The sequence below is a fragment of the Amphiprion ocellaris genome, chromosome 9 (genome assembly GCF_022539595.1).
Source record: "Amphiprion ocellaris isolate individual 3 ecotype Okinawa chromosome 9, ASM2253959v1, whole genome shotgun sequence".
Lineage (NCBI taxonomy): Eukaryota > Metazoa > Chordata > Actinopteri > Pomacentridae > Amphiprion > Amphiprion ocellaris.
The window spans coordinates 3,283,995-3,297,857 of NC_072774.1; the positions used below are offsets into that span (position 1 = coordinate 3,283,995).

Genomic DNA, 13,863 nt, shown 5'->3' on the forward strand with positions numbered 1-13,863 from the left:
TTTAAAAATATCCTTTTTTTATGCTAAAAAAAATCTGGCAAATCAGAGATGGTCGAGCAGAAATTGCTCTTAAAGTTGTGTGTGTGTTTCTCTAATTATTTTTGTGTTAACTCTGTCTCCTGTCTGGTTTCTTTCCAGGCTGTGGATGACGTGAAAAAAGGCTTCATCAAAGCTGAGCAGAAATCTTACCAGCTGCAGAAGCTGGCAGAGCAGAAGAAGACGTCCATGGTCAGTTTATCACTCATAGAGGCAAAACACAGCAAGTGTTGATGTCTGAAATATAAAATAACACAAACTCCAACACAAAACTTTAAGATACTAGTAGATTTGTATTTGATTTTAAAGAGGACTTTCAATATTTATTTTTTAGTTTTGTAGTAAAAAGCACATATTTAGATTAATTTGCTCTATTGAGATTTAGAGTAATCAGTTGAATGTGGGAAAAGGTTTAAAAGCATCTTGATTTGTATTTAAATCTGCCTCTGAAGTTGTGGACTGAGAGTTTGAGGAAGTTTTACAAAAGTTTTCACACTCTCAAGTTTTCTGACAGACATTGTGATTGGATTTGTGATATATATTTTTAAAAATCGAGCCTCAGTTCAACCTTCAGCGTGTAATAGATTTAAAATCGATTGTGACCAGCGCCGCTGCATTAGATTATGGTGTGAATTTGTAAAACCACTCACACAGCAATTTAAATCCTGCATCAGACGTGCTGCAGTTTAAGTATGTTTTAAAATGGCAGTCTTTGCAGTTCGCTAGTTGCACTGTTTCGAATTGAAATCAATTAATTGCTCAGCCCCAGAGTGTGAGTCACGCAGCCTGGAGTGTGAAGAAAATGTGCTTGGAGAAAGTGAATGTGTGAAAATATAAATAAATGACATTTTGGAGCGACTACAGCTGCAGGTAAATACTCCTGCTCTAACTTTAAATCATCTGGGCTTCACATAACAACCACAGCGACTCTCTGCATCCACGTCTGTCTACTTTACTGTTAAATATGAGGAGTGGATATTAGAAGCATCTTGTCTGCTGTGTCCTCCATCTCTCAGAAATAAAAATGTCAGAAAACGATGGAACATGATTTCCTGTCATTATACCTGAATATGTTATATACTAGAACTCAGAAATGTCTTCTGTGCAGAATGACACAACTATAATGACATAAATTCCCCAAACGTTGGATTTCTTGGGTTATTTACTTCACAAAAAATTGCAAAAATTATTCCAAGTGTCTGCATGTGTTGTCAATGCTGAAAAAAACTAGCTCTACATGAAATGACATTTTTAATTTGTTTACATGTTCGTCTTCTCTCCATTCTGTCTAAACACTGCCTGCAGTTCAACCAAAAAGTCCTTGAATTTTGTCATGTGACAGTCGGTCACAGCTGAGTCAGTCGTGGTTTCTCAGTTACGTCAGAGGGCAGAATTTTTTAGTTTTTTTTTTTTTACAGACTCGGGTTTATAAAATCGGTTTCTGTTAATATGATCTTGTCTCCTTTAGTATCTGAGTTTGTCATGTGTCAGAAATAATGGAACAGGATTTCCTGACATTAAACCTGTACATAAGAAAGATAACTAATTTTTTTCCAAGTTCCTACAGCTGTTACCACTAGAGAGAAAAAAGTGGTAGCTCTACTTATTCAGATATTTTAATACTTGTATTTTAAATTTGCTTCCATACTTGTCTCCTCTCAACCGAAAAGTCCTTGAATTTTTCTTGTGGCTTCTCAGGAGGGCAGAATCTTACTTTTTTTTTTTTTTAACAACTGTGTTTATAGCAACACTTGATGTTAAAATCATCTGGTCTCTTTCAGTACCTGAGTCTGCTGAGAGGATGCGAAGGCTACAACGAGATCATTTTCCCTCACTGCTCCTGCGACTCGCGGCGTAAAGGCCACGTGATCACCGCCATCAGCATCCACCACTTCAAGCTGCACGCCTGCACCGAGGACGGGACGCTGGAGGCAAGAAACGCCGTCCGTCAGCACGCACTGCAAAAACTCTAAGTCTTAACAAGTCTGTATGTCTTATTTTTAGTCTAAATGTCTCATCCCACTTGATTTAAGATAAGTTCACTTAACAAGAGACATTTCAGCAGATGGAGGGACTTGTTTTAAGACAACGCATCTTAAATGTGTTGTTAAGTCAAACAATTTTGAAATTATCTTGTTTTGAATTGAATTTTACAAGAAAACTCAAAAGTAAGTTTAACCCTCGTGTCATCCTGCCAGTCAAATTGAACCGTTTTAAAGTTTGAAAATGTGGGGAAAAAAAATAAATTTACAGTGGAACTTCTGATGTCCACATTTTCAACATTTTGGGGAAATTTTTGAACATTTTTTTTGGTGGAAAAAAAGAAATGTTAAAAATGTTTCTGAAGAACATTCACAAAAAATCAACCAAAATCCAGCGAATTTCGCTGGATTTTGGTCGATTTTTATGTGAATGTTCTTAAAGAAAATATTAGAAGTTTTACTGATCTATATGGAATCGCTTTAGATATTTTTAGGATTTTTTGGAAGATTTTTTACTCATTTTTTGAAAATATTTGCAACAATTTTCTTGCCAAATCTGGGGGATTTTTTTTTTTTTTTTAAAGTAAAACTTTTAAGGGAAACTTTTGAGGAATTATTGGAATTTTCTTCCTGAAGGTTTTGCAAATGTTCAGAAATTTGGGGAATTTTTTTGCAGATTTTTTGGATTTTTTTCAGACAGGAAACAATATTTTTTGGTGCCCATAAATGAAGACAACAGGAGGGTTAATACGTCTCAAATTAGGAGGTTACATGAAAGCAAAAATCTATTTTTGAGTGAAAAACTGCTTGTTTTTTTTTTTTTTTTGCATATCTGGCTTATTTTAAGACACCTAAGCTTGACAATCCTGGTAAAATAGAGCTTAAAATAAGTTTTCCCAGCTAATTTTAAGATCTCAAGATTCTAAATATCTTATTTCAAGAAATCTTACCAAGCCATTTGTCACTTGTTCTATTGGCAGATTTTTTCACTTATTTCAAGGTAAAAGTTCCTTGAAATAGTTTTTTTTTCTTGTTTTGAGAGGGGCATTGTTTCCAGTGTGTTAGCGTCCTCATACGCCTGCTGCAGGTACAGTGGAGAGAGTGTATTAAAAGCGTTGTGTTCGCTGCTCCAGAACCAGGTGATTGCATTCGACTGGGGGGAGATGCAGCGGTGGGACACTGACGAAGAGGGCATGGCCTTCTGCTTTGAATATGCACGAGGGGAGAAGAAGCCACGCTGGGTCAAGATATTCACACCTTATGTGAGTAGAGCTGCAACTAACGCCCATTTCCTCAATTCATCAGTGGTTTTTGGTCAATAAAATGTCAGAAAATGCTGAAAAATGATAAATATGTTCAGTTTACTGTCACAGAGGAAGCAAGAAACCAGAAAATATTCACATTTAAGAAACCGCAATCACAGAATTTAGACTTTTGTTAATTGATTATCAAACCAGTTGGTGATTAATTAAAATGTTAGACAGTTAATCTGTTAATAGAACTCTCTTTTCTCTTGTTCAGTTTAACTACATGCATGAGTGCTTTGAGAGAGTCTTCTGTGAGCTGAAGTGGAGGAAGGAGGTAAGAAAGTTTACAACTTTACAGACTAATCAGCTTAAAGAAGAAGTTTTTTTGTACTTAGAGCTTCTGTGTGTTTGCAGGTGGAAGAGGAGGCGACAGACAAGGACAATAAGAACTGCAGTAAAGATGGTATGTGTGGCAAGGTAAGGCTCTGCCTGCCTCTGTCCAGCCTATGATCCACTAATACTGCAGTCTGGGTGAATTTCTCTGTTTTTATTTGCACAGGACTAGTGTTGTCTGAGGACCTGGTGTGATTTAGGTATTACCCCCGTAAGTCTGTGTCTCATGTGGTGATTTTGCATGGGATAAGTCTGTCTTTCACTCAAATTTCCTGACTTTATCCCAAATATATTAACTCTGTGAGCAGTTTTTGGGCATTTTTCCTCACTAGGGGCTCATTTTCACTGCAATATAAAATCCTGCAGCTCTGTGGAAACGGAACAACCATGAAGGAGACAGAACTCAGAAATGTCTTCTGTGCAGGATAAAAAAGTTAGAATGACATAAATCTTCAAAATGAAAAACCAGAAGTTGAATTTTTTTTTTTTTTTATTATTTATGTTGCAAAACCTGAAGTCAGCCATCACAAATGTCTTCCAAGTGTCATAAAATCAAAAAATCATACCTACACATACAATAGATGTTTAATTCCATTTTTAATTAGTTTTCACACTTATCTCCTGACTCGGTGGTTAGCACTGTCGCCTTGAAAGCCAGAAGATCCCCGGCTCACATCCCGGCCTGGTTCTGAGATCTTTCTACGTGGAGTTTGCATGTTCTCCCTATGCATATGTGGTTCTTCTCCGGGTTCTCCGGCTTCCTCCCACAGTCCAAAAACCTCCATCCATCCATTATCTGTATACCACTTAATCCTCATTTGAGTTGTGGGGGGCTGGAGTCTATCCCAGCTGACTTAGGGTGAAGGTTGGACAGGTAACAGTCTATCTGTCTGTCAGACAAACAATCACACTCACATTCACACCTACAGACAATTCAGAGTTACCAGTTAACCTCAGCATGTTTTTGGACTGTGGGAGGAAGCTGGAGAACCTGGAGAAAACAGGGAGAACATGCAAACTCCATGCAGAAAGATCCCGGGAAAGCCATGACACAAACCGGGGATCTTCTAGCTGCAAGGTGAAAGTGCTAACCACCAAGCCACTGTGCAGCCTTGAAGATGGAAGTGGTTGTGAAAATTCAATTTGTATTTGCAAATCATCTTAACCTCCTGAACTCCAAGCCCTTTCTGGGTGTTTTTCTTTGCTCCTGTGGCATTTTTCTTTACGGTGCACTCATTTTTCTCTGCAATCTAAAGTCCTGCAGCTCTATGGAAACAGAACAACCATGAAGAGGCAGAGAACTCAGAAATATCTTCACGACACAGAATGACAGAATTAATTAAAAAAAAAAAAAAAATTAGTTTCCATATTCATCTTCTCTCCATTCTGTCTAAACACTGCTTGCAGTTCAACCGAAAAGTTCCAGAATTTTTGTCACGTGACTGTTTGTCACAGCTGAGTCACTGATGACTTCATCGTTGCATCAAAAAACACAGATTTTTTAGTTTTTCACAGAATCAAATTTATAGAGAGTTTGTTTTTGCTGAATTTTTAAGCAAAACGTGTGATTTTTATGAAATATGATGATTTCAAGTTTAGATTTGTTTGGGTTTTCAAACAGAGCTGCACTTCAAAGAGCAGTAGTTCAAGGATCAGCAGAGAATTCAACAATTGCCTCTGTTGATGTTTTTCTTATTATTTTGTGTTTCAAACCTGTTGGTAGGTTTTTGTGCCGCCACATAATACCTGCTGAGAGGCGACTGAATGCTTCGTCCATCGCGTCCTTCGAGATTTTCGCTCTTCAGATGAAATTGCTCTGTCTCTGAGAGGGTCCACCTGAAATTTCACCCAGAATGCATTTATAATAGCCGACGCAGCCTTCAAAACTCTGAAGTGGGTAAGAGGCAGAAGAAATAAAACCTTGCAAAAAAGGGTTTTTGAGAAATGGCCTTGAATCAAAGAGATTTGCAAAGAAGTAAAGTCATCACAGGAGCCTCTGTGTTTGGTGAAATGTGGTAGGTGGAGTTTTTGTTTTGCAAATGGGGGATTAAAATCAAACACAACCTCTGCAGTTATTAGGACTGAAACCATTCCTCGAGTTATTCGATTATCCACCACATCCCAGACCCCAGGTCACTAACTGGTCAACATGCGTTAATGTATTAATTTTACCGATCAATGCAGCTGATATTTGATAACACAATAAAACCATCATCCTTCATATATTCAAACATGATATTGTATTGAAGAGCATGTAGGTCTGACACTGACTCATAATGAAGGAAATCATTTTAATTTGAACCAAATCAAGGTGAAACTAAAGTTACTGATTGAATATTCTCTGTAATCAATACTAATAAACTGATCAGTTTTCTTATTTGTGTTCTATCAGCTGCAGTTTAAACGGACCAAACATAAAAACATTTATGCCATTTCTGCATCACCAACTGAATACATGTGGGGTTACCATGGCTTTAGTTTTAGTGGAATACCCCTGATACTATACTTTATATGTATAATACTCCACAGATGTTCCGCCCGTGTTCCATCAGGACGGTTATTGCTGTTGCACGGCGCGCTCACTTCCTCTTTTGATGCTGTAACGGCAAGCACATAATCCAATTAATCGGCAGAATAATCGATAGAATATTGGATTACTAAAATAATCGATAGCTGCAGCTCTGGCAGTTCTTACTAATCGCCACGAGTCTCCAGGTGATGCTGGTCCTGTGCAAATAGGCGGAACTCTTGTGTGTCGGCTCTGATTTTGGTTTCTGTTGCAGAATATTTTCCAGCTGCTGAGGCACAGAAGGGATGGGGACACCTAGGAAGGGAGATCGTTACCTCTTAACGCCGCCTGGATCCGACCTCCCCGCCCCAAAAAACACTCCGCTATTAATCACACGGACGTCATTTTACACTCTACACGAGAAGCTACCGCCGACATGCAAACCAACAAGCATCCGCTGAAGAACACACCTGAATAAGCTGAAGCATTATTAAAAAAAATAAAAGACTCGTGAACCAGAACTCTGGAGTCCAGCGCATCATCATCAGGCCGAGCTCTGTCAGGAAGGCGTCTACGGACTGGTGGAACCGCCTTCTTCTTCTTAATGGAAGTGGAATGGGACTCGCAAATGAGGAGGTTTGCAGCCGCCCTTTGAAGTCGACAAAGAAAGCCGGAGTGAATGAGGAATAACTGGCAGACTAACGAAGTTAAAGTGAAAGCTGTTGGTGCTCACAAAGGCGACGGCAGATAACAGTAATCAGCGACACCGAGGGCCGACCGCATGAAGACGCTTAGCTTCTCAATTTACGGATTAGAGCGGCGCTGTGTCGTGTGTCTGGTCGCGTTATCTTTGCGAGCAGGGAGCGGCATCGGCCATTGAGAATGTAAGTCGCAGCTGAGTCGCAGAACGGAGATTTTTCATCGGTTTCTCGCTACATTTGCATCAGAAAAGTTAATGTGGCTTATGAGGGAAGGGAAAGCCGACGTTTGTTTCACACTATTTTTTTGATCAGTTTAATTTTGCACTTTATCCAACAGTATTAACAACCTCCAAATGTACAAAAAAGTAACCTAAAGAGCAGATAATGGGCATAATACTGGAATAAGCTTATTTTATATTCATTTTTAACTGAATGACTGACTGCAGTTTGATTATAAACAGATAAACCCCAAATTTTTCACAGTCACAGTGGATTTTTCTTTGACTGAAAGGTTTCTTCTGTAAGATGTTGTGTTTTAGATGTTAACGATGAATTTTTACAGTTTTTATTGGATTTTTAAGCATTTTTACAGATACTGTATGTCCAAAATTATTCATACTCCTTGAAATTGTTGAAAATTTCAGAGAAAATGCAGCTTCTGTCTCATTCCAGATGTTCCCGGTGCTTTCTTCCATATTCTAGAGCAGGGTGTCAAACTCATTTTAGTTCAGGGGCCACATTAAGCCCAGTTTGAGCTTAACTAACTAGTAAAATCAGAGCATAATAACCTATAAATAATAACTCAAAAATGTTCCTTTCTTTTAGTGCAAAAAAGTACATTCTGAAAATGTTCACATTTAAGCAATTATCTTTTTACAAATCATTATGAGCAACTGGAATTTCTTAAGAAAAAATCATTGCATTTCAACAACATTATGCCTCAGTTTATCTTTTACACTTTACAACTTATAGATCACAGAGTGTCTACAAAGGAACACAACATTTTGTCACAAGTGTCTGGAACTGAATGATATAGTATTTTACTTTACTGGTCAAAACAAAGTCAGACAAAAAACACAAAAACAAGACAAAATATTACAAAAATGAGACAAAAATTGACAAATAATGAGACAAATGACACCAAACAAAACAAAAAAGACAAAATTAGACAAAAAAGTTACAAAGTGACAAAAATGGACAAAAACGAGACAAAAATTACAACAAAAGGAACAAACGACAAAAAATAGACAAAATACAACAAAAACAAGACAAAATATTCCACAAATGATACGCAAACTGACAAAAGCGAGAGACAAAATGACAAAAAAATGAGACAAACGACACAAAACAGAACAAAAAAGAGACAAAAAATTAGACAAAAAAGTTGCAAAGTGAAAAAAAAAGGACAAACGACAAAATTGAGAGATAAAATTGCACAAATAACACAAGACCAAAAATGACAAAAGCAAGAAACAAAACAACAAAAACATGAGACAAAAAACAAGACAAAATATTACATAAATGAGACACAAAATGACAAAAATGAGAAACAACACAAAACAAAACAAAAAAGACAAAAATTAGAGAAAAAAGTTACAGTGACAAAAACATGGACACAAATGAGACAAAAAATGACAAAAAAAAAGGAACAAAATGACAAAAATCAGACAAAACATTACAAAAATGAGACACAAAATGACAAAAGAACAATGAACAATCTAGTATTTTACTTTCTGATCCAAACAACTTGTCATGGTCTAGAAATTATTTTAAATTTATAGTTTTTCAAATTTGCAATCTGCCGGTAATGTCTTCTCTGTAATTTTTACTCTTAAAGTTGTCCAACAGGCCGGATTGGACCCTCTGGAGGGCTGGTTTTGGCCCGCAGACCACATGTTTGACACCCCTGGTCTAGAACGTTGTAATCCAATCTACACTTCTCCAGTCACTTACTGCTCAATTACAAGTCATATGTAAAGGAAACGGCATCATGAGAAAAGAGGAAAACCTCAGGCAGTCTGCAGAAAAACTGCATTTCCATTATTTTATAGGTTCCACTGAGGGTTTCTACAACTAAAACATGTCACTTTATACTAATTATACATAAATGGAGGCAGTTGCTTGAGTTTCTTTATTTTCAGGAAGAAAGAAAAGCTCCAGAAAAGCCCCTCAGCAGTTTAATACAATCTAATACAATGTTAGATGACGTCCTCGGGCAGCGTGGGAGCTTCCAACAGGACAATGATGGGGAAAATGGAGACAAAGTTGTGAAGAAATGGTCGAGAGAAAACAATCTCTCTAACTATAATGTAGTTTTAGTTTTTAAAAAAAAAAAATGCTCCCAAAAAGCATCTAAACTGTTAAAATTTATCTCTAAAACAATGTCTTACTGTCTTTTATCACTTGTTTGCATCATTTCCAACCAGAAGAAGCCTTTTAATCAAATAAAATTCACGATAAAATCTTGATAATTTAGTTTGTATCTGCACCGCATCAACAAATTCAAGCCATGCATTAAACCGTTGTGTATTTCTAGTTTTAACTGAACACTCCATGCTTTTGTTTGTGCGATCAGACGGTGAGGGTTCGACTGTGTTCAGTGTGTGTTACCCACATCGGACAGCAGGGGTCCTTCTCCTCCTTCCTTCCTTCCTTCTTCTTCCGTCCGCCATCGCTGTGATTACTTACTTTCTAAAAGCTCCCCCAGGATTTATAACAGGCCTGTAATTCAAACGGCCTCCCCGTGCAGCGCCGTTTATCTCTGAAGCCGGTTCAGGTTAAACAGGATCTCCATCTGGAAAAGCAGCTTCCTGGCAGCTGATCATGTAATGAAACAATCAGATGAAGTGCAGATTAACGTCCTCTCTAAATGAGCTCGCTTATTGTCCTAATTAAGAATAATGTACTAACAAAACAATATCCAATGATGCAATGCGGACGACTAGGCAAAAAACAGGAAGTAATTACAGCTTATTACATCATTAAAACCTGACATTAAATATTTACTCTTGTACAGTGCAGTATTGGGATTTAAAGACCTTTTTTATCCCTCCTATTACCTTCAGATTTACTGACATCTTTTATCCTGGGGGTCAGGTAGAGTCCAGTAATTTAAACCTCCAGAAAGTGATTATAATTAGAGTCTAAGCACCAACGGTGGAAGGAACCCATGGGTTTTTTCTTATACTTTCTTTTTCAGACAAAAGATATGCATTTTTGAGGCCCTAAAAATACTTGAAAACGTGAAAATTTCCACACATCAGGACCAGCAACCATTTTTGATATTTTAAGGGAAATGTACACATATGTGGCCAGATGGCTCATTCGCGCTCCTTGTAATATGATGAAAACCACGTTTCACCTACAGCCACGAAATTTGGCACACATCTGTAACACATCAGGACACACAAAAAAGCCTCTCACACAAATACTCAAAACCCAACAGGAAGTTGGTCATTTTGAATTATGTGTCGTATTTAAATTTTTGGACATTTTCAAAAGCTATAAACTCAAACAGGGTAACCCCAACAGAGCCGAAATTTGGCAAGGATGTACACAAAAGTTATGAAAACGCTCCCCAAAAGTCTGAGGTTGTGGAAATGGCGGCCGACGAAATCTTGACGTTTTGCCATGAAACAGGAAGTGCTGTCTAACTAGTCTGCACATGCTCCAATCTGCCTCAAACTTTACATGTGTGATCACACTCCAGCCCTGATGACATTTACAGTGATAGCGCCACCTGGTGGACAGTTTTGATAGTTCGCCATCAACAAAGCCATAGTCTGAAATACGCTCTCAGTCGCAGCACCACCTGCTGGTCATGCTTGAATTCGCTGACCAGCAAGGATGCGAGGACCCAACCAGCACTGCTTGCAGCTTTAATTGTTGCTCCCCAAGTTTACGTGTCAGTTATTTTAGATCTGTTTGTCGACAACCCAAAAAGCCCTTTAAATAAAACAACCCCCCATCCACTCCCCTTATACATCAAGAATAAAATCTTAGTGACTGACCTAAAATTGTAAAGACATGTCTTTTTGGTGTTTTAATGGCTTTGTATTATTTCAGGGTACATGTTTTAGAGCATTTGGAATTAAAAACAATTTCTGTTATCAAGAATAGTAACATTTATGTTCTCGGTCAGTTTGACCCCAGGAAAAACGAAGATAATTTCTAAAAGTTTAGGGCCCTGAAGCTTTTTGAAGATAATAAAATTACCCCAATATCATCCAAAACAAGCAAAACAAAACAGTGTAAATTGTTGATATTTCTTCTATGTTTTCTACAGCTAAAAGCCAGAACACTGATGCCTTCAACAGTGAAAACATATCACATTCATTTTATGTTTACCCAGTTGTCCCCATTAAATTGGGAGAAGTTGGTTAATATGAATCAAAAAAAAAATTGAAATTTGAAAATTGACCCCAAAGATAACAGGAGGGTTAATCAAATCTGCATGACTTGATTGCACTGGAAGTTTTTATTACTGCGAAATGGTTGATTAAAAATCAGTTTCATGTTTATCAGAATTTATTCACAATCACATAAAGAGATGCTCAAAGCTCAAGTGTCGTTCAAAGCGTCTTCTGAGTTTATGCGATGCAAACACGATGTCAGCCAGCGATGCTACGAAGCTAAAGCTCAGCCTTGACTCGCAGTGTTCGGCCGCTGATGAGAAAAGAAGCAGCATTCTTGTTATCTGCAACCAAGTGGCCGGTGTAAATGGATTTACATCCTGCTAATAGTGCTTGTTATAACGATGCTGCAGGTCACGAAAGGCCGTTTCGGGTGATTAATGAGCTTCGGCGAAACTTTTTGTGGGCCTAATTGAATGAGTTGAGCCTTGAATTGAGAGAGTGAAGCCTGAAGGCCGAACGCATTCCCGGGAAACCTCGTCTGTTTACCGAAGCGCGTCTGACACAGTCGATCCTCCGCCGCTGTCTGATCTCCTTACCTCCCTCCTTCCCTCTCCGGTCCCGGCCGAAGCTAAATGTCACATACGTTATTTATTCCGGTAATTCAGCTGATAAAGTGGAGCTTTTCGGTGCTGAGAGGAGAACGGAGACCCGGTGAAATGGAAGAGTGTTTGGTTACATCGCTTACTGTAATAAATTGTAACATATTCTTTTAAATAAACTGATTTATTGATGCAAGCTTACTGCCTTTTGGTGTGTTTTGGATGGTGAAGTTCCCCCTCAGTGAGCAGATTAATGCTGTAAAGTTGATTTTTAAATTCGCTCTCCTCTTCATTCCCCGATTCCAGCGTCTTTTAATGAGATCTGGGAGACAATTACCCAACAGGCAGTGAAATGGCTGCTGCATATCGACCGGCGTCGAGTGTCTCCACTCAGTAATTAATCGCTATTGACTGTTGGTGGTGCTGGATATTATCTGGGAACGTCTGAATTTTGGAAGGCTAACATTTCGTCTCCGGAGATCCGACCTGAGCGCTGACCAGCTTCTTACAAGAACAGGTCGAAGTATGCTGATTAAAAAAACATAGTAAATCAATGTTGTTTCAGGATTATATTTGAAAGTCAGGTTTTGATGTTTCAAAAATTAACGGGTGTTTCAGGTGTGGAATATTAAAGAGAGGCTCAGTCATGAACTTTACTGTCTCGGATGGTTTAACTTCTACCTACAGGTGAGTCTTTAATGATTCATCCCCATTCAAAATGCTGATTTATTGTCCATTTTTATTTCACCTACAGGTTTATTCGCCTAGAAATGACATAAACAAGTCATTAAAAGATGGTAAGACATTGTGTTAGAGAGAAATTATTCATATCCTTCCTCAGTAATCAGCGTCAAAGTCTTTATTTTCCTCCACATCAGTAGTTCTAGTGTCAAACAGTGTTTCTGCAGGTCTCCAGTGGGATTTGGTTCCTCCAAGTGTCCATCTCCAGCTCTTTGAGGCCCACAATGAATCATCCCCATGCCAAATTTCTAATTTATAGTCAGTTTTTATTCAATCACTAGGTTTCTTCTGGTTCTAAATGATAAAAGCAAGTGACAAAAAACAGTAAAATGTTGTATTAGATTGTGTTAATGATGCATTTTTTCACTGTGTCTATGCCATGTCCCATATTAGTCATACTCTTTCCCTGTAATAAGTATCAAAGTCTTTATTTTCTTTTTTCTGATACCCAAAAATTATTCCTCCTTAGGCCAAATTTAGATTTTAGTGAGTTTTTATTGGACCAACATGTTTCTTCTGGTTGGAAATGACAACTAAAGATGGAAAGATGTCATGTGAGATTCTCATTTCTATGCCACATCTAAAATAATTATCTATTAGTCCATCAGTAGTTCTAGTGTCTAACAGTGTTCCTGCAGGTCTCCACTGGGATTTAGTTCCTCCAAGTGTTCATCTCCAGCTCTTTGAAGGCTCCCTCTCCATCACTCTGCTCTTCAGTTCCTCCACACATTCTGGATGGATTCAGGTCTGGACTCTGGCTGGGAGGCTCCAACATCTTCTCATTGTTTTCTCTCCACCATTTCTTCACCACGTCGGCTCCATGTTTCACATCATTGTCTTGTTGGAAGCTCCAATGCTGCCCAAGGAGCAGTTTTTCTGCAGACTGCCTGATGTTCTCCTCCACAATCTCCATGTTTCCTCTTTTCTCATGATGCCGTTTCCTTCAGACATGACTTGTAACTGAGCAGTAAGTGAGTAGAGAAGTGCTGCAGGTCCAGCTGAGCTTTAGTGTGTCTGTCTTGGAGAAGTGGAGTCCTCCTTGGTCTGATCCATGGAGACCAGCCTTGTTCTTGGTCTGCTGGAGTGTCTGATGGACATGTTGCTACCAGAACTGCTCACATTCATCAGGATGCTCTTGGTGCTGATCCTTGGATTCTTCTTGTCCTCTACCATTCTTCCAGTGCAGGGCTCATGTCTGTCTTCCTAGCAGCCCTTTGACATGTTTCACAGTGTGGAACTCCTTGGACTTTTTCATGAAGCTTCAAACTGTGGACACTGGACCTTGAAAAAACTGATATGA

General features: G+C 38.4%; 1 protein-coding gene across 8 annotated transcripts in view; it reads left to right on the forward strand.

The window, feature by feature from the left end:
- snx27b (sorting nexin 27b) overlaps window positions 1–13,863 on the forward strand; it is a 40,894-nt gene that overhangs the window by 13,975 nt on the left and 13,056 nt on the right. For 3 of the 8 annotated variants that reach the window (XR_008602797.1, XR_004849085.2, XR_002747350.3), the window contains exons 8-15: window positions 139–228; window positions 1,818–1,967; window positions 3,152–3,280; window positions 3,540–3,599; window positions 3,680–3,728; window positions 6,442–7,051; window positions 12,129–12,339; window positions 12,441–12,509. Coding sequence is in view for 3 of the 8 variants with exons in the window: in XM_023291604.3 (XP_023147372.1) it covers window positions 139–228; window positions 1,818–1,967; window positions 3,152–3,280; window positions 3,540–3,599; window positions 3,680–3,728; window positions 6,442–6,509 (546 nt within the window). In the remaining 5 variants the exon portion in view is untranslated. The other 5 variants (XR_008602798.1, XR_008602799.1, XM_023291606.3 and 2 more) reach the window with 5 other exon arrangements.